Consider the following 21,723-nt stretch of genomic DNA (forward strand, 5'->3'; position numbering starts at 1 on the left):
CACGTGGCAAAAAATTATTTTTGGTGGGTTTGGAAGGGTTATGGCCCAGAGGGCAGGTCCTGGGAGCCTGCTGAGCACATTCGGGCTCCGCAGTTCATTGCTGCCTTCGCGATAAAAACCTAGCACTCAACTTGATGCTTATGTGAGATATTTATTGTAGTACCCAACAAACGTTTCGGTCCATCATACGGACCTTCATCAGTAACGTACTATACTGAAGCTTGGGCAAAGAGACCGTAATGTCTCAGGGCACTTATAACTGTGGCGCCTTAAGAGAACGCTGGGCCGGTAGAGAGACTGTGGAGGATGAATCGTGAAGTGCCGCTGACAGACGCGGAGTCCACCGCTAGTGGTGGACTCCGCGTCTGTCAGCGGCACTTCACGATTCATCCTCCACAGTCTTTTGAACGGGTTTATCCAGTAAAATAGGTGTTGCTTTACTAATATGCACCAATCAGCAGGCAATTGCACCCCGTTCTGATAGAATATATGTGTAATATCTATCTATCTATACTATGATACGAGATGCTCCACAGTACTGAGTGCGGGATATATTTTTGGATGAAAAAGTCCCTGTGCGCGGTGTGCATACATCAAGCAGTTTTGGCTACGGCATCATGGCCTCCAGCCATCGTGCTCTACTGCACAGGAGATCTGTGACATGCTCTGTTCTATAGTACATACATATTGATGATCGGTCTAGTGCAAGAGTGCCTGGACTTTCAGATATGCGCAGACATAGGCGTTCCGGCTGATATGCACGCTAGTGTCAGCCACTGTGTTCCAGGGCTGACATGCGCAGTTCTGAAATTCATGTTTATCGGTGAGTGGACTGCAGCGTAAGGGACTGAACTTCCGGACATGCGCAGTTACATGCGGTCCGGCTGACACGCACGCCAGTATCTAGTATTATTCAGCGGCGTGAGGGAGTTGAAGAGTAGCGGTCGCCTTATATATCGGTCATTTCCCACAGCACACAGAAATAGTAAGTGTGTCCTTAACCATGTAGTGACATTACCGTAGTGAGTGGATGCCCATAGTGTCTGGAACATTGATGATGGGGCTGGGATGGCTTCACCAACATGGTGGCTTTTGAATTTAGCTCTAGTGCCTGACCACATAAGCCCGCCTCTGATTGTACTACAATTTACACATGTATATAAACGGCTCGGTTTTTATTCCATGCAGCATCTGCATATCTGGGCCTCCTGATGAGCCTTCTGGCGAAACGCGTTGAGGTGTTGAGCTCATCAATATGATAAGTATCGGCTCTTATCCTCTGTTATGAGATATGATGTTAATTTATCGGTTATATCTCAATGCCCTGTCTATTGATTTGTGGTAATATGTTCCTGCCTGCTTACCCTGTTTAAAGAGTTAATTTACACCCCAAATTATACTCCATACTGTGTTTTTCCATGCTGAATAGAGTATTAGTATATCTATAGGGTCAGTTCAGGGTCAGCCATCGTTGAGTGGGGGCGCCATATCCGCTGTATAGTAGGGTGCCAACCTCCACAGCCAGGCAGGACATTCCCATACAGGGTACAGAGGTGGTAGCGAGTTGTTTTTTGCACGAGCACATTTTTTGTTTTTTTGCACCTGTGTCTTTAGTCTGTGTCTCTCACCCTGCCACATGCAGCCCTGCTAAGGGTAGGACAACAATTCTACATTATATATATATATATATATTTACCATCTATCTATGCTGTCTGAAACAATTTTCCTGTCAGGTACCTATGACAGTGTGTATGGTACACTTTTTTAGGGCACATGTTAGGAGCAACAGGGTCAGCCGCCGAGGAGTGGGGGCGCCAGTCTCGTATTTGTGTGTAGGGTGCCAACCTCCGCTGTCAGGCAGTGATCATGCAGTACCCCATGTAGGGCTTTGTCAGAGAGCACGGTTGTGTGTTTTATGTGTACATCTGTTGTAGTTGTCTCATGGTTTTTTAACTTATTTCTAAATAAAGGTACATGTTTTATCTATATTATAAACTAAGGGTATAGGTTATTTGCTTTATAGATACTACAATAAATATCTCACATAAGCATCAAGTTGAGTGCTAGTTTTTTTTCGTTATTGCAATAAGGTGTGGGAGCCTACCTTAGCACCATCCTACCAGTAGTGCACACGCTTCTTTCTTTGCAGCATAGCTGCCTTCGAGCATAGTGAGGTTCAAGGGGGGGGGGGGGGGGTAATGTTAGGTGTCGAGTTCCCGCCTCACAGGGGGAATCTCGAACCACCTCCGCTGTGGTCTCTCATTCTCCTCCAGCCTCAGTGGAGCCTGCTCAGCAGAGACATCGGTCCCAGTGCCTGGCTCAGGCAGATACTGTGTGTTTGGTTACTGCTGCCCTTCCAGGTTCAGCCATTATTACCAGCACTGATCAGCAGCGAGCAGGCACTCCTGGGACTAAGTCCTACTTTTCATCTTCTGAGCATGCCCAAGGGAAGACCTTTCATTGGAGGTTGGGGGTCACATGCTCGGGTCCTGTGGCAGCTCCTATTGGACCACTAAGAAGGTCCTGGAGAGATACAGCTGTAAAAGGTTTGCATGTCCGCACGGCCATGCGCTAGTATAAACCTGTTATCATGCGTGTGTCGATGTATGCCTATTCAAGTTCAAGTGATTGCTCCTTAATAATTCCCATTCCTAGTGATGTTGAATGCTCGCGAATGTTGGAGCTACCTAGCGCCTGACAGTGCTATCCTATACACAAGAGCACGGTCCTTATTGCGTCAAACCAGCAGTGACCGCCAGTGCAGCGCGGTACGCACTCTGTGCGGTAATCTTTTATTAGTCCTGACAACCGGTCAGTGTAGGGTGGGATCTCCCGCTTGATCTCAGCATCTGACTCAGGGCGTCCTCAGGCATGGGCTCAAGAGCCACCGAGGGTCAGAGCGAGATCAATCACCAGCATAGTGGGAGTGAATTTCAGGGATCTCACTGGCGTTCATCTGCTGCACCCTTTGACTGCTAACAGGGCACAGTGTTTCCTTTGTTTCCATGCGACTCTGTGAAGCAACAGAATTTCCATCTGTTCATACTGGGTGAAGGATCCGGTGTTTATGTGGTCATAGTACCGTCATATAGTGCCGCCATTACCTAGCAGCAGATTCCATCTCTGCACGGTGGACCCCGGGCTGCGAACGCACCTTTTACTATCTTTATATTTATTCGGTGCGTTCCACCAGTATTGTTGAGTATTCCGATACTGCAGTATCGGGTATCGACCGATATTCGCGGTATCGGAGTTCCGATACTAAGTTCTGATACTTTTAGTATATCAAATACCGGAATTGGAAGTTCCCATAATGCAATGAGCCAGTTAGATTTTATAGAGCTAATGAGGATCCAAAGAAGTGTGGGCATATCCTGTTATGCATGTTAGGCATGTTAACTAATGGCTTGGCTGTGATTGGCTGCTGAAATGTCATGATGCACTATGAAAGCCGCCGCCGCCATTTTGGGTTCACTCTGCTGTGAATTCAGTTAGGGACAGGACACTGCTGTTCTGACTGTGGGACAGTTTGAGATAGTGATTTGCTTTATTGTGCTTTACCCAGGCTACTTTATCAACCGTTGTGTGAGAGAAGCTTTATTTTGCCTTGCAGCGCTGTTCACGGCTGTCTGCTGCGATGTCTCTGTGTGTGAGTGCGGCTCACGCTGTAGTGTGTTCTGCAGCCACCTCCGGTTGTAGTCCGCTCAGCGTGCGTCACTGCCTCATACATTGTCCTTTTTTGCATTAGTGCTGCTCATTTTTCCTGATTTCTCCTATTAGCATGGTTCTATCCGTAACCAGCTAGATTGCTTGCAAACACTATATAGGAGTAGATAGTGGAGCCTTTCTGCAGCCTTGTGCCCTGCAGCCCCAGCCAGATTAGTATTATTATTAGCCTATTTTTTGGAGCCTCATCTATTGCATTGTAGGTTACCTTCCTGCATTGTAATAGCTATGTATTGCCAAATTATGTATTGCCAAGTTTTTAACACTAAGGTTCGGATACGGGTTTAAAGAAGGCTACTATTTGTGATATAACACAATTTTATTTTAAAAGTACAAAATTAAAGGAATGGTATGATTGAATAGTATGATTGCATAGACCTTTGTATATTTTAAGATACAAAGTACATATAAGGATCAAATTCATATAATGATTAAGTACATATAAGGATTAAATACATATTACTTCCCGCATGGTGTGCACAGCCCCGTGCGGGAAGTAAGCAGATCAATGCACTCCTAGGTGTGCGGAATCACCGCAATTCCGCATTTTTAATGAACATGTTGCTTTTTTTTCCGCGATGCGATTTTTTCACGGAAAAAATCGCAACATTTGCACAAAAATTGCGGAATACCCTGTAAATAATAGGAGGCATATATAAGCGTTTTTTTCGCGTTTTTATCACGTTTTTATAGCGAAAAAATGCAAAAAATCCTGAACGTGTGCACATGGCCTTATCAGTCAGGTTTCCAAGCGATGCAACAGATTGCTTGGAAAACTTTAGCATTCTGCACGCTAATTACACGTGCAGAATGCTAAAAAAACGGGAAAAAAACGCAAAAAAAATATGCGGATTTCTTGCAGAAAATTTCCGGTTTTCTTCAGGAAATTTCTGCAAGAAATCCGGACGTGTGCACATACCCTCCAATTCAAATCTTGGCTGAGACAATCATCTCTTTTTACTGCTTTTTAAATGTGACAATAAAATAAACGAGAAAAAAAAATACTTTGTACTGAAGGCCCAAAGGCAGTCTGTCCTGAAGGACTTAAAGGGATCATGTTGTATTTTACTGTCCTCAAAATGTAGCTTATCTATTTTGTTACGGGACCTTATGGCTTTAGTGCATGACTGGTCATCGACTACACTTCAAAAAGAAATTCACTAATGATAATAATAGCAGTGTGGAAGACTGTCAGTAGGATATTAACCTGAAGTCAGTCAGCAAAGGAATGAATGGAAGTAGAATGCAGATTCATTTCTATGATTAGTTAGAAGCCCAGGAGCTGAATCTTCCCATCCAGATAGTATGCACTTGTTTAAATGTAGTACTTTGCACTGTGGCAGATACATTAGTACTGGTGCTCAGCTGTTAATTACGTGCTTATAATCCAGTCTATTTTTAGAAAGTAATTAATCATGAATATTAATTTACAGATAATAGATGATGAAGATACTCAGTTCATGAGTAATTGCCCAGTAGCAGTCACAGAAAGCACTCCAAGGCGAAGAACACGAATACAAGTTTTCTGGACTGCGCCCTCTATTGGTACAGGATGTGTAATACTCAAGTGAGTACAGAAGCAGAAAATGCATGTTTATAGGTAATGCATCCAGTTTATGTATATGCATCCCCAACAATCTAGGATATTGTGTTCTGCAATTGTGAAATGGTCTTACCTTCTCCAAATTCATTGGTTGCAGACAGTGAATGGAAATGTTGATGCTTATTCCAGGTTAAATCTATGCTAACATGAATCATGTCTTGTAATAAAATGAACACTTATGTTGACTACATGCCATATGTTTAAAGTATCTGGATATGATCATGAAAGGCTTGCTGTATTTATTTCCAGTTTTGTTCACACCTTTTCATATCGTTTCACTCTGAATTTACCAATCTATATGTGTTTTAGTAGACTTCCCCTATTTCACTAGGATTGGATATTATTATGATTTGTAGGTCATGTAGGACTATAAAGTCATTTTCATCTCTCACCCAGTCCCGTAAAGGTGTTTTCCAGAACTAGAAATACATGGCTGCCATATAGTGACTAGAGACTGATGGCAAAATTTGGTCCTGACCCAACCCCTTTCATGTTGTTCAGATGTATGGCCCTTGTAGTGTTCTAAATCCTATAAGGATATACATGTTGCTCCGCCCCCCCATTATGTAGCAATGTCCCACATCATGGGTTCCTTGCAGGTATATATGCCCCCCTTCCTTGTCCCTTTCCTGGTATATATGCGCTCCATCCTGGGCCCATCCTGGAATATATGTCCCCCATCTTAGTATAGATGCCATCACCCTGGGCCCCTTCAAGGTAAAATGACCCCAATACTGGTGTATCTGTCTCCCATCCTGGGCATATATATATATATATATATATATATATATATATATATATATATATATATATATATATATATATATATATATATATATATATATATATATATATATATACACTGTATATATATATGGCAAACGGCACGAAAAACTAAGAAAAAGTGGACTTTATTGCCCAAACGGCGTGGCGACGTTTCGGATATAAGTATCCCTTCTCAAGCAGTGAATACATAGAAGCGGCAGATTTTTATAAGAAACACATACATTTCTCATTTGTACAATCATTAAGAACAATGAGAAAAATTTATAAAAAGTGTATAAGTGACAAGTGTTGCATAAAGTGTGTCAGTGCGTGTTCAAAAAATCCTTTAAGATATTTTATTCATACAGACGGTTCATTAAAAATAATGTATTAGAATCACAAAGATTCCCTAAACAATCAATTAAATAAATTTCCACAGTCAGGCGTCTCATCCCATGAAACATAAACAAATTAAACTTACAATAACCTGTTCCTCGTGCAAGTTAATCCTTCGGCGTCCTAGCATGTCTACTGCGTATGTCCATGACATTTGTGCCCAGGACCCACAATATGTATGCAGTTGCGCAGTATACTTTCAGAAAAACGGGCGCCATATTAACTAAGCTATTACATGCCAAACATGTTTACTGCACATGTCACATAGTAACATAGTAAGGCCGAAAAAAGACATTTGTCCATCCAGTTCAGCCTATATTCCATCATAATAAATCCCCAGATCTACGTCCTTCTACAGAACCTAATAATTGTATGATACAATATTGTTCTGCTCCAGGAAGACATCCAGGCCTCTCTTGAACCCCTCGACTGAGTTCGCCATCACCACCTCCTCAGGCAAGCAATTCCAGATTCTCACTGCCCTAACAGTAAAGAATCCTCTTCTATGTTCGTGGAAAAACCTTCTCTCCTCCAGACGCAAAGAATGCCCCCTTGTGCCCGTCACCTTCCTTGGTATAAACAGATCCTCAGCGAGATATTTGTATTGTCCCCTTATATACTTATACATGGTTATTAGATCGCCCCTCAGTCTTCTTTTTTCTAGACTAAATAATCCTAATTTCGCTAATCTATCTGGGTATTGTAGTTCTCCCATCCCCTTTATTATAGTGCTTTGGAACAAAGCACTATACTGTTATTCCACCGTGGTAAACTTCTTCTTATTCTTATTATTCAGTCCGCACGTAATGCGGCCCGAACCGCTAAACTCACAGACTCCAGTGAGGTGTCATTTCGAAGCCAGCGTTCCTGAGAGGTGTGCTAAGTATTTTTCGTGTCGATCGGATTTGTAGTTTTTGCGCAATTTGTGTTTGAAAAAAGTCTTTCAATGCGTTTCAATGGAGAAATTTTCCTATACGTTTATAATGGGCTGGTTTCTGAGGCAATTTCTAAAAATAACTGCCACCTGGCTGATTAGCTCATTGATATGCGCAGTCAGACACAGTTACTATGCCAACTCCTATGAAATCTACATCAGCTCACCAGGTCACAAGTTTTGTCAGATAATATCAGCTCTTAAAGTGACAGTACAGCACAATTCCAAACCACTATCCGTAGTCTTATGATTATTAGACTGTGGCCCGATTCTAACTCATCGGGTATTCTAGAATATGCATGTCCACGTAGTATATTGCACAGCCACGCAGTATACAGTGCAGAGCCGCGCAGTACACAGCGCAGAGCCGCGCAGTACACAGCGCAGAGCCGCGCAGTACACAGCGCAGAGCCGCGCAGTATAAAGCGCAGAGCCGCGCAGTACACAGCGCAGAGCCGCGCAGTACACAGCGCAGAGCCGTGCAGTACACAGCGCAGAGCCGCGCAGTATAAAGCGCAGAGCCGTGCAGTACACAGCGCAGAGCCGCGCAGTACACAGCGCAGAGCCGTGCAGTACACAGCGCAGAGCCGCGCAGTATAAAGCGCAGAGCCGTGCAGTACACAGCGCAGAGCCGCGCAGTACACAGCGCAGAGCCGCGCAGTACACAGCGCAGAGCCGCGCAGTATAAAGCGCAGAGCCGCGCAGTACACAGCGCAGAGCCGCGCAGTACACAGCGCAGAGCCGTGCAGTACACAGCGCAGAGCCGCGCAGTTTAAAGCGCAGAGCCGTGCAGTACACAGCGCAGAGCCGCGCAGTACACAGCGCAGAGCCGTGCAGTACACAGTGCAGAGCCGCGCAGTATAAAGCGCAGAGCCGTGCAGTACACAGCGCAGAGCCGCGCAGTACACAGCGCAGAGCCGCACAGTACACAGCGCAGAGCCGCGCAGTATAAAGCGCAGAGCCGCGCAGTATAAAGCGCAGAGCCGCGCAGTACACAGCGCAGAGCCGCACAGTACACAGCGCAGAGCCGTGCAGTACACAGCGCAGAGCCGCGCAGTATAAAGCGCAGAGCCGTGCAGTACACAGCGCAGAGCCGCGCAGTACACAGCGCAGAGCCGTGCAGTACACAGCGCAGAGCCGCGCAGTATAAAGCGCAGAGCCGCGCAGTACACAGCGCAGAGCCGTGCAGTACACAGCGCAGAGCCGTGCAGTACACAGCGCAGAGCCGCGCAGTACACAGCGCAGAGCCATGCAGTACACAGCGCAAAGCCGCGCAGTATAAAGCGCAGAGCCGCGCAGTATAAAGCGGAGAGCCGCGCAGTACACAGCGCAGAGCCGAGCAGTACACAGCGCAGAGCCGCGCAGTAGACAGCGCAGAGCCGTGCAGTACAGAGCGCAGAGCCGCACAGTATAAAGCGCAGAGCCGCGCAGTATACCGCGCAGAGCCGCGCAGTACACAGCGCAGAGCCGCGCAGTACACAGCGCAGAGCCGCGCAGTAAACAGCGCAGAGCCGCGCAGTACACAGCGCAGAGCCGAGCAGTACACAGCGCAGAGCCGCGCAGTACACAGCGCAGAGCCGCGCAGTACACAGCGCAGAGCCGCGCAGTATACAGCGCAGAGCTGCGCAGTACACAGCGCAGAGCCGCGCAGTACAGAGCACAGAGCCGCACAGTATAAAGCGCAGAGCCGCGCAGTACACAGCGCAGAGCCGCGCAGTACACAGCGCAGAGCCGCGCAGTACACAGCACAGAGCCGCGCAGTACACAGCACAGAGCCGCGCAGTACACAGCGCAGAGCCGCGCAGTACGCAGCGTAGAGCCACGCAGTATGCAGCGCAGAGCCGCGCAGTATACAGCGCTGAGCCGCGTAGTATACAGCGCAGAGCCCCGCAGTATACAGTGCAGAGCCCCGCAGTATACAGCGCAGACACGCGCAGTACACAGCACGGACACGCGCAGTACACAGCGCAGAGCCGCGCAGTACACAGCGCAGAGCCGCACAGTACACAGCACAGAGCCGCGCAGTACACAGCGCAGAGCCACCCAGTATACAGCGCAGAGCCGCGCAGTACGCAGCGTAGAGCCACGCAGTATGCAGCGCAGAGCCGCGCAGTATACAGCGCTGAGCCGCGTAGTATACAGCGCAGAGCCCCGCAGTATACAGTGCAGAGCCCCGCAGTATACAGCGCAGACACGCGCAGTACACAGCACGGACACGCGCAGTACACAGCGCAGAGCCGCGCAGTACACAGCGCAGAGCCGCGTAGTATACAGCGAAGAGCCACGCAGTATATAGCGCAGAGCCGCGCAGTACAAAGCGCAGAGCTGCGCAGAGCTGCGCAGTATACAGCGCAGAGCCGCGCAGTATACAGCGCAGAACGCGCAGTACACAGTGCAGAGCCGCGCAGTACACAGCGCAGAGCCGTGCAGTACACAGCGCAGAGCCGCGCAGTACACAGCGCAGAGCCACGCAGTATACAGCGCAGAGCCGCGTAGTATACAGCGCAGAGCCGCGTAGTATACAGCGCAGAGCCACGCAGTATACAGCACAGAGCCACGCAGTATACAGCGCAGAGCCACGTAGTTATACTGCCCAGTCACGTAGTATATTGTCCAGTCACATAGTATACTGCATATCCCTGTTAAAAAAAAAAAGAATTAAAATAAAAAAGTTACATACTCACCTCCTGGAGCGGCCGGTATCTGATGGTTGTTGCACCTCCTAGAGCGGCCGGTACACGATGCTTGTTGCACCTGGAGTGGCCGGTACCCGATGCTTGTTGCGCGCTCCGGTCCCAAGAGTGCATTGCGGTCTCACGAGATGATGACGTAGCGGTGTTGTGAGACAGAAAGACGGAAGTGCCCTTAGATAATTAGATAGTAGATTACCCCGCTCACCAATTCGGAACCCGAGAGGCCCGGCCCACCAAATCGGACCCCGAGGGGCCCGGCCCACCAAATCGGACCCAGAGTGACCCCGCCCCCTAAATCAGACCCAGAGTGACCCCGCCCACCAAATCGGACCCAGAGTGGCTCCGCCCACCAAATCGGACCCAGAGTGAACCCTTCCACCAAATCAGACCCAGAGTGACCCCTTCCACCAAATCGGACCCAGAGTGACCCCTTCCACCAAATCGGGCCCAGAGTGACCCCGCCCACCAAATCGGACCCAGAGTGACCCCACCCACCAAATCGGACCCTGAGGTGCCCAGCCCACCAAATCAGACCCTGAGGTGCCCAGCCCACCAAATCGGACCGAGTGACCCCACCCACCAAATTGGTCCCTAAGGTGCCCCGCCCACCAAATCGGACCCAGAGTGGCTCCGCCCACCGAATCGGACCCAGAGTGGCCGCGCCCACAGAATCGGACCAAAAGTGACCCCGCCCACCGAATCGGACCTAGATTTACCCCGCCCACAAAATCAGACCCAGATTGACCCAACCCACCAAATCGGACCGCCTGAGGGGCACCCAAGTGTGAAAGTCTTGCAGGGGCAGCCCGGGCACCATTCCAAAGCACTATCTGTAGTTCCTTCAGGAAATACCCATCTAGTATTATTATTGTAATCCAGACGTGGTAAACTTATTCAGTTTTTTTCCGCAATTAATACAGCCCAAACCGCTGCACGCAGAGACTCCAGTGAGGCGTCATTTCGAAGCCAGCGTCCACGAGAGGTGTGCTAAGTATTTTTCGTGTCGATCCGATTTGTAGTTTTTTTGAAAAATTGCATTTAAAAAAAAAAAATTCCCATAGGAAATAATGGCGAACTTTCCATTACCCCCAACTTGACCTTCCAAAGATGGCAGCTATGCAAATGTACGGTGTCCATTTTAGGACACAATCATTTATCAAAGTCAAACATCAGAATAAAGTGACTATGACACCCTCTCGTCCCGTGTGTGAAAAGTAAGTGCACCCCCGGTCCCGTGGGTGAAAAGTAAGTGCACCGAGTGGCCCCGCCCCCAAATCTGACCCCGAATGGCCCCGCCCCCCAAATCCTCAACCCTGAGGGGCTACAACTACTAAACCAGCGCCTGAGGGGAACCCAAGTGTGAAAGTGTTGCAGTGGCAGCCCGGGCACCATTCCAAAGCACTATCTGTAGTTCCTTCAGGAAATACCCATCTAGTTAACTTTGTTGCCCTCCTTTGTACTCTCTCTAGTTCCATTATATCCTTCCTGAGCACCGGTGCCCAAAACTGGACACAGTACTCCATGTGCGGTCTAACTAGGGATTTGTACAGAGGCAGTATAATGCTCTCATCATGTGTATCCAGACCTCTTTTAATGCACCCCATGATCCTGTTTGCCTTGGCAGCTGCTGCCTGGCACTGGCTGCTCCAGGTAAGTTTATCATTAACTAGGATCCCCAAGTCCTTCTCCCTGTCAGATTTACCCAGTGGTTTCCCGTTCAGTGTGTAATGGTGATATCGATTCCTTCTTCCCATGTGTATAACCTTACATTTATCATTGTTAAACCTCATCTGCCACCTTTCAGCCCAAGTTTCCAACTTATCCAGATCCATCTGTAGCAGAATACTATCTTCTCTTGTATTAACTGCTTTACATAGTTTTGTATCATCTGCAAATATCAATATTTATAGTGCTTTGGAACAAAGCACTATACTGTTATTCCACCGTGGATAACTTCTTCTTCTTCTTATTCTTATTATAGTGCTTTGGAACAAAGCACTATACTGTTATTCCACCGTGGTAAACTTCTTATTCTTATTATTCAGTCCGCACGTAATGCGGCCCGAACCGCTAAACTCACAGACTCCAGTGAGGTGTCATTTCGAAGCCAGCGTCCCCAAGAGGTGTGCTAAGTATTTTTCGTGCCGATCGGATTTGTAGTTTTTGCGCAATTTGTGTTTGAAAAAAGTCTTTCAATGCGTTTCAATAGGGAAATTGTCCCATACGTTTATAATGGGCTGGTTTCTGAGGCAATTTCTAAAAATAACTGCCACCTGGCCGATTAGCTCATTGATATGCGCAGTCAGACACAGTTACTATGCCAACGCCTATGAAGTCTACATCAGCTCACCAGGTCACAAGTTTTGTCAGATAATATCAGCTCTTAAAGTGACAGTACAGCACAATTCCAAACCACTATCTGTAGTCTTATGATTATTAGACTGTGGCCCGATTCTAACTCATCGGGTATTCTAGAATATGTATGTCCACGAAGTATGTTGCACAGCCACGCAGTATACAGTGCCGAGCCGCGCAGTACACAGCGCAGAGCCGCGCAGTACACAGCGCAGAGCCGCGCAGTACACAGCGCAGAGCCGCGCAGTACACAGCGCAGAGCCGTGCAGTACAAAGCGCAGAGTCGCGCAGTATAAAGCGCAGAGCCGTGCAGTACACAGCACAGAGCCGCGCAGTACACAGCGCAGAGCCGCGCAGTACACAGCGCAGAGCCGCGCAGTACAAAGCGCAGAGCCGCACAGTAGAAAGCGCAGAGCCGCGCAGTACACAGCGCAGAGCCGCACAGTACACAGCGCAGAGCCGCGCAGTACACAGCGCAGAGCCGCGCAGTACAGAGCGCAGAGCCGCACAGTATAAAGCGCAGAGCCGCGCAGTATACCGCGCAGAGCCGCGCAGTGCACAGCGCAGAGCCGCGCAGTACACAGCGCAGAGCCGCGCAGTATAAAGCGCAGAGCCGCGCAGTACACAGCGCAGAGCCGCGCAGTACACAGCGCAGAGCCGCGCAGTACACAGCGCAGAGCCGTACAGTACAAAGCGCAGAGTCGCGCAGTATAAAGCGCAGAGCCGCGCAGTACACAGCGCAGAGCCACGCAGTACACAGCGCAGAGCCACCCAGTATACAGCGCAGAGCCGCGCAGTATACAGCGCAGAGCCGCGCAGTACACAGCGTAGAGCCACGCAGTATACAGCGCAGAGCCGCGCAGTATACAGCGCAGAGCCACGTAGTATACAGCGCAGAGCCCCGCAGTATACAGTGCAGAGCCCCGCAGTATACAGCGCAGAGCCGTGCAGTACACAGTGCAGAGCCGCGCAGTACACAGCGCAGAGCCGCGCAGTATACAGCGCAGACACACACAGTACACAGCACGGACACGCGCAGTACACAGCGCAGAGCCGCGCAGTACACAGCGCAGAGCCGCGTAGTATACAGCGAAGAGCCACGCAGTATATAGCGCAGAGCCGCGCAGTACAAAGCGCAGAGCCGCACAGTATACAGCGCAGAGCCGCGTAGTATACAGCGCAGAGCCACGCAGTATACAGCGCAGAGCCACGCAGAATACAGCGCAGAGCCACATAGTTATACTGCCCAGTCACGTAGTATATTGTCCAGTCACATAGTATACTGCATATCCCTGTTAAAAAAAAAAAAAGAATTAAAATAAAAAAGTTACATACTCACCTCCTGGAGCGGCCGGTATCTGATGGTTGTTGCACCTCCTAGAGCGGCCGGTACACGATGCTTGTTGCACCTGGAGTGGCCGGTACCCGATGCTTGTTGCGCGCTCCGGTCCCAAGAGTGCATTGCGGTCTCATGAGATGATGACGTAGCGGTGTTGTGAGACAGAAAGACGGAAGTGCCCTTAGACAATTATATAGTAGATTACCCCGCTCACCAAATCGGACCCCGAGGGGCCCGGCTCACCAAATCGGACCCAGAGTGACCCCACCCACCAAATCGGACCCAGAGTGACCCCGCCCACCAAATCGGACCCAGAGTGGCTCCGCCCACCAAATCGAACCCAGAGTGACCCCTTCCACCAAATCAGACCCAGAGTGACCCCTTCCACCAAATCGGACCCAGAGTGACCCCTTCCACCAAATCGGACCCAGAGTGACCCCGCCCACCAAATCGGACCCTGAGGTGCCCAGCCCACCAAATGAGACCCTGAGGTGCCCAGCCCACCAAATCGAACCGAGTGACCCCACCCACCAAATTGGTCCCTAAGGTGCCCCGCCCACCAAATCGGACCCAGAGTGGCTCCGCCCACCGAATCGGACCCAGAGTGGCCGCGCCCACAGAATCGGACCAAAAGTGACCCCGCCCACCGAATCGGACCTAGATTTACCCCGCCCACAAAATCAGACCCAGATTGACCCAACCCACCAAATCGGACCGCCTGAGGGGCACCCAAGTGTGAAAGTCTTGCAGGGGCAGCCCAGGCACCATTCCAAAGCACTATCTGTAGTTCCTTCAGGAAATACCCATCTAGTTCTTATTATTATTCAGTCCGCACGTAATGCGGCCCGAACCGCTTCACTCACAGACTCCAGTGAGGTGTCATTTCGAAGCCAGCGTCCCCAAGAGGTGTGCTAAGTATTTTTCGTGTCGATCGGATTTGTAGTTTTGGCGCAATTTGCGTTTGAAAATGTTTTTTCCCCTCATTGTAATGCTTTTCAATAGGGAAATTTTCACATAGGTTATAATGACCGGGTTTCTGAGGCAATTTGAAATGTACCTGCCACCTGGCTGATTAGCTCATTGATATGCTCAGTCAGGCCCAGTTACTATGCCAACGCCTGCGAACTGTACATGACCCTAGCAGGACAGTTTTGGCAGATAATATCAGCTCTTAAAGTGATAGCACAGCACAATTTCAAAGCACTATCTATAGTCTTATTATAATTATTGCCCCGCTCACCAAATCGGACCCAGCCCGCCAAATCGGACCCAGAGTGGCGCCGCCCGCCAAATCGGACCCAGAGTGGCGCCGCCCGCCAAATCGGACCCAGAGTGGCGCCGCCCGCCAAATCGGACCCAGAGTGGCGCCGCCCGCCAAATCGGACCCAGAGTGGCGCCGCCCGCCAAATCGGACCCAGAGTGGCGCCGCCCGCCAAATCGGACCCAGAGTGGCGCCGCCCGCCAAATCGGACCCAGAGTGGCCGTTCAGCCAAATCGGACCCAGAGTGGCGCCGCCCGCCAAATCGGACCCAGAGTGGCGCCGCCCGCCAAATCGGACCCAGAGTGGCGCCGCCCGCCAAATCGGACCCAGAGTGGCGCCGCCCGCCAAATCGGACCCAGAGTGGCGCCGCCCGCCAAATCGGACCCAGAGTGGCGCCGTTCAGCCAAATCGGACCCAGAGTGGCGCCGCCCGCCAAATCGGACCCAGAGTGGCGCCGCCCGCCAAATCGGACCCAGAGTGGCGCCGCCCGCCAAATCGGACCCAGAGTGGCGCCGCCCGCCAAATCGGACCCAGAGTGGCGCCGCCCGCCAAATCGGACCCAGAGTGGCGCCGCCCGCCAAATCGGACCCAGAGTGGCGCCGCCCGCCAAATCGGACCCAGAGTGGCGCCGCCCGCCAAATCGGACCCAGAGTGGCGCCGCCCGCCAAATCGGACCCAGAGTGGCGCCGCCCGCCAAATCGGACCCAGAGTGACCCGGGCCCGCCAAATCGGACCCAGAGTGACCCGGGCCCGCCAAATCGGACCCAGAGTGACCCGGGCCCGCCAAATCGGACCCAGAGTGACCCGGGCCCGCCAAATCGGACCCAGAGTGACCCGGGCCCGCCAAATCGGACCCAGAGTGACCCGGGCCCGCCAAATCGGACCCAGAGTGACCCGGGCCCGCCAAATCGGACCCAGAGTGACCCGGGCCCGCCAAATCGGACCCAGAGTGACCCGGGCCCGCCAAATCGGACCCAGAGTGACCCGGGCCCGCCAAATCGGACCCAGAGTGACCTCAACCCTGAGGGGCTACAACTACCAAACCAGCGCCTGAGGGGCACCCAAGTGTGAAAGTCTTGCAGGGGCAGCACGGGCACCATTCCAAAGCACTATCTGTAGTTCCTTCAGGAAATACCCATCTAGTTTACTGTGTAAACCTTCTACCAGATCATTAATGAATATGTTGAAGAAAACAGGTCCCAATACCGACCCCTGCGGTACCCCACTGGTCACAGCGACCCAGTTAGAGACTATACCATTTATAACCACCCTCTGCTTTCTATCACTAAGCCAGTTACTAACCCATTTACACATATTTTCCCCCAGACCAAGCATTCTCATTTTGTGTACCAACCTCTTGTGCGGCACGGTATCAAACGCTTTGGAAAAATCGAGATATACCACGTCCAATGACTCACCGTGGTCTAGCCTATAGCTTACCTCTTCATAAAAACTGATTAGATTGGTTTGACATGAGCGATTTCTCATAAACCCATGCTGATATGGAGTTAAACAGTTATTCTCATTGAGATAATCCAGAATAACATCCTTCAGAAACCCTTCAAATATTTTACCAACAGTAGAGGTTAGACTTACTGGCCTATAATTTCCAGGTTCACTTTTAGAGCCCTTTTTGAATATTGGCACCACATTTGCTATGCGCCAGTCCTGCAGAACAGACCCCGTCGCTATAGAGTCCCTAAAAATAAATAATGGTTTATCTATTACATTACTTAGTTCTCTTAGTACTCGTGGGTGTATGCCATCCGGACCCGGAGATTTATTTATTTTAATCCTATTTAGCCGGTTTCGCACCTCTTCTTGGGTTAGATTGGTGACCCTTAATATAGGGTTTTCATAGTTTCTTGGGATTTCACCTAGCATTTCATTTTCCATCGTGAATACCACAAATCTATGGCACCATAAAATAATTGTTAATGCATATATAAGCAAATGCATAAGAGTTTAAAGTTGCTAATGAATTTTATTTCAATCATTTCATTGCCATCAATAGCGAAAAAGCAAACATTTTCAGTTCCATCAATTATAACGTACATCATTAATAAACATAAGAAAATGAAAAAATAATACATAAAAAATAACCAAAAATATAAATGTTTGTTTCATAGGATGGGACACCTGAAAGAGAAAAGAGAAAAAAAAAGAAAAAACGTTATTTTCAATCCAAAAGGATTCTCATATAAAATTTAATAGTATAAAATCAGGAGAGGAATATATACACTGTATATTAAATAAGCTGATTCAATTTGAAATCTACATTCAAACCATATGGTTTGAGAGTGTTCAATTTCATAATCCATTCTAATTCCTTCTTTTTCAACAACTGCACACGATCACCTCCCCTCCTCTGGATAGGTATCATGTCTATTATGCGAAACCGTAATTGTTTCTCAGTGTGTGATTTCTCTGCGAAATGTTTAGAGACCGGCAAATCCATGCGCTTTTTCCTTATGGTATGTCGGTGTTGATTGATTCTTGTCTTAAAATCACAAGTAGTCTCACCGACATACCACAAGGAGCACGGACATTGTAATAAATATACCACAAACTCTGAATCACACGTCAGAAAATGATGTATCTTATACTCCTCATTTGTTATGGGGTAAGTAAAACTTGAGCCCTTCAACATCAAACAGAAATTAACACAAGATAGACATGGAAAGCAACCCTTTCTATCAGAACCGGTAAATGTTGGTTGACTGGATTTCTTAAACAATCCAATATCTGATCTTATCAATGTTGAATCAATAGTACGATTACGTTTGTAAGAAAAAATTGGCGGTTTGGAAAATTCTCCCACTTGTGGCAAACATTTATGTAACATCCCCCAATGTTTTGATATAATATCAGCGATTTTTCCAGTTTCTTCACAAAAAGCTGTCACAAAAGGGATACGATTAAGTTCCTTTGTTTTTGATTTTTTATAAAACAAATTTTCTCTTTTCAGTCCATCCACTTTGTTTTTTTTGAGTTTTCAACAACTTTTGCGGATAACCCCTATCTGAGAATTTTTTCATCATCATTTCCATGGAATCCTTTAGTGAATCTTCCTCACTTTCAATCCTTTTAATACGCAAAAGTTGACTATAAGGAATGGATTCCTTTGGTTTTCTCGGATGTTGACTACTAAAGAGCAACATATCATTTCTATCTGTAGGTTTAGTATACAACTGAGTAGTCAATTTGTTAGACTCAATCTTCACATTGACATCCAAAAATTGTATGTCAGTGTTTGAGTACACAAGAGTGAATTTTATGGTATCATCAATTGTATTAAGATAACTGTGAAAATCCAAAAGTTGATCCTCTGTACCAGTCCAAATGAGGAAGGCATCGTCTATGTATCTCCACCACGCGACCACATAGCCGAAGTGTTGGTACACAAAGACAAAGTCCTCCTCAAGGACACTCATGTTCACACCCATGGCGGTCCCGCGTAATGGCAAATACACATATATACATATATATCTAATATATAAAGCTGTGCATGTCCGGGATTGGCATCTGCACCGTCGCATCTACAGCCACAAAATTTTGCACAGTCACACGTCTGGACCCTGAGAGCGTCATAGGCTATGTTGTGAGGCAAAATTTTAACCCTGCGCGTTACAATTCACCAAACAAATTTGCCCCTATCTACAAAATGGGGAAAAAGTGAAAAGAAAAGTGTTGGAGGCAAATTGACAGCCAGGATGAGATGGCATACAGGTATATACTATATACAGGGGAGATGATATACAGCTATATATTATATACAGGAGGAGATGACATACAGGTATATACTATATACAGGGGACATGACATACATGTATATACTATATACAGGAGGAGATGGAATGCAGCTATATATTATATACAGGAGGAGATGACATACAGGTATATACTATATACAGGGGAGGTGACATACAGGTATATTCTATATGCAGGGGAGATGATATACAGGTATATACTATATACAGGGGAGATGACTTACAGGTATATTCTATATACAGGGGAGATGACTTACAGGTATATCTAATATAAAGCTAAATGTGTGTGTATGTGTGTATGTCTGGGATTGGCATCTGCACCGTCACAGCTACAGCCACAAAATTTTGCACAGTCACACATATGGACCCTGACAGCGTCATAGGCTATGTTGTGAGGCAAAATTTTAACCCCACGCATTCCAACTCACCAAACAATTTTGCCCCTATCTACATAATGGGGAAAAAGTGAAAGGAAAAGTGTTGGAGGCAAATTGACAGCTGCCAGATGTGAACAAGGGGGACTTAAAGAGTGAGAACGATGGCACCAAAGAGTATATACGGTACAGTTGCTAAGGTGGGGCCTGGACATGGGATACTCACCACACACGGGGATATGAACACACACAAAATGTGCCACACACTACCACGTGCTTGAATACATATACCGCCCTCAGCACACATTTCGCCACACATACACCAACCTCGCACAACCTCGAAACACAAAAGTCGCCGCTCAAAACTCGCCACGCGCAAAACTCGCCACATGCAAAACTAGGCTCACGCAAAACTCGCCACACGTGCAAAACTCACCTCATAGAAAACTTGCCACACCCAAAACTTGCACATGCGGAAAAATTGCCACATGCACAAAAGTTGCAACACATGCAAAAGTTGCCTCACACAAAACTTGCACATACTGAAAACGCACCACACATAAAACTCGCCACGTGCAAAACTCGCCATGCACAAAACTTGCTGCACACAACTTGCTACACTAATCTGTCACATGCAACTTGACACACAAAAAGTGCTACACGCATGTCGCCACACAAAACTCATCTCACAAAAGTCGCTACATGCATGTCACCACACGCAACTCAACAGACACTTGAAACTCGCCCTAAAACACACACAAGTCTGGTATTAATCCTTCAAAAATAAAAATCTGATTAATAAGCAGACAAACTACAAGAGCAACAACTGTACCATATAGGAAATACGGCAGCTGTCAGTCACATGACCTGTCTATTATGTGTATGTGGAGCTAATATATACTGCCAGGGGGGAAGGCTTCCTATTGGCTGGGAATTTATCAGGCTGCCAATTTAGCTTACAAATACTGAGGTAAAAATACTGAGCAAATAATGTGTGAACAAGGTCTCATACAGGAGGAGATGACACACAGATATATACTATATACAGGACGAGATGACACACAGGTATATACTATATACAGGGGAGATGACACACACATATATACAGGGGAGATGACACACAGGTATATACTATATACAGGAGGAGATGACATACAGGTATATACTATATACAGGAGGAGATGACACAGATATATACTATATACAGGAGGAGATGACACACTGGTATATACTGTATACAGGGGAGATGACATACAGGTACATACTATATACAGGGGAGATGACACAGGTATATACAGGGGAGATGACACACAGGTATATACTCTATAGAGGAGAAGATAACACACAGGTATATACTATACACAGGAGGAAATGACATGCAGGTACATACTATATACAGGAGGAGATAACATACAGGTACATACTATATACAGGGGATATGACACACATATATATACTATATACAGGAGGAGATGACACACAGGTATATACTATATACAGGAGGAGATGACACACAGGTATATATTATATACAGGGGAGATGACACACATATATACAGGGGAGATGACACATAGGTATATACAGGAGGAAATGACATACAGCGGGTATATATTATTTACAGGGGAGATGACATACAGGTATATACTATATACAGGAGATGACATACAGATGTATACAATATATAATGGAGATGACAAACATGTTTATACTGAGGGGAAATGAGAGGTGTGAGGTGAAAATGAGGGCTGTGAGGTGAAAATGAAAAGGTGTGAGTGCAAAATGAGAGGAGTGATCAGAAAATGACAGATGTGAGGTCGAAATGACAAGTGTTGGGGGGAATGAGAGGAGTGAGTGGGGAAAATAAGAGGAGTGATGGGGAAATGAGAGGTGTAAGGGAGAAAATGAGAGGCGTGATGGGAAAATAAGAGAAGTGAGGTGCTGTAACTAACCACAGATATTTACTATGCCCAGGCAACGCCGGGCTCTTCAGCTAATATATATATATGTATATCTATATATATAATTGTCTAAGGGTTTTTCTGTCTGTCTGTCTGTCCTGGAAATCCCGCGTCTCTGATTGGTCGAGGCCGCGAGGCCTCGACCAATCAGCGACGGGCACAGCATGGCGACGATGATGTCATAAAGGTTGCCTCGACCAATCAGCGACAGGCACAGTCTGCCGCGAATTCGCCTCGACCAATCAGCGACGGGCACAGTATCAACGTAGATGTCATAATGGTTGCCATGGCGACGATTATGTCATAAAGGTTGCCTCGACCAATCAGCGACGGGCACAGTCTGCCGCAAATTCTGGAATCATCAGTGTCCATATACTACGGGGACATGCATATTCTAGAATCTCTGAGACAGCTTTTTGTATCCTTCCCCTGAACAGCTATGTTGAATAATCTTTGTTTTCAGATCATTTGACAGTTGTTTTGAGGAGCCCATGATGCCACTCTTCAGAGGAGATTCAAACAGGAGAACAACTTGCAAGTGGCCACTTT

The 21,723-nt window shown here is 47.6% G+C and overlaps 1 protein-coding gene across 3 annotated transcripts in view; it reads left to right on the forward strand.

Moving 5' to 3' along the window:
* SPON1 (spondin 1) overlaps positions 1–21,723 on the forward strand; it is a 1,148,287-nt gene that overhangs the window by 252,600 nt on the left and 873,964 nt on the right. For all 3 annotated transcript variants that reach the window (XM_077288119.1, XM_077288120.1, XM_077288121.1), the window contains one exon: positions 5,160–5,293. In XM_077288119.1, the coding sequence (XP_077144234.1) occupies positions 5,160–5,293 (134 nt within the window). The remainder of the gene's footprint in view (positions 1–5,159; positions 5,294–21,723) is intronic.

Source organism: Ranitomeya variabilis, chromosome 2 (genome assembly GCF_051348905.1).
Source record: "Ranitomeya variabilis isolate aRanVar5 chromosome 2, aRanVar5.hap1, whole genome shotgun sequence".
Classification (NCBI taxonomy): Eukaryota; Metazoa; Chordata; class Amphibia; order Anura; family Dendrobatidae; genus Ranitomeya; species Ranitomeya variabilis.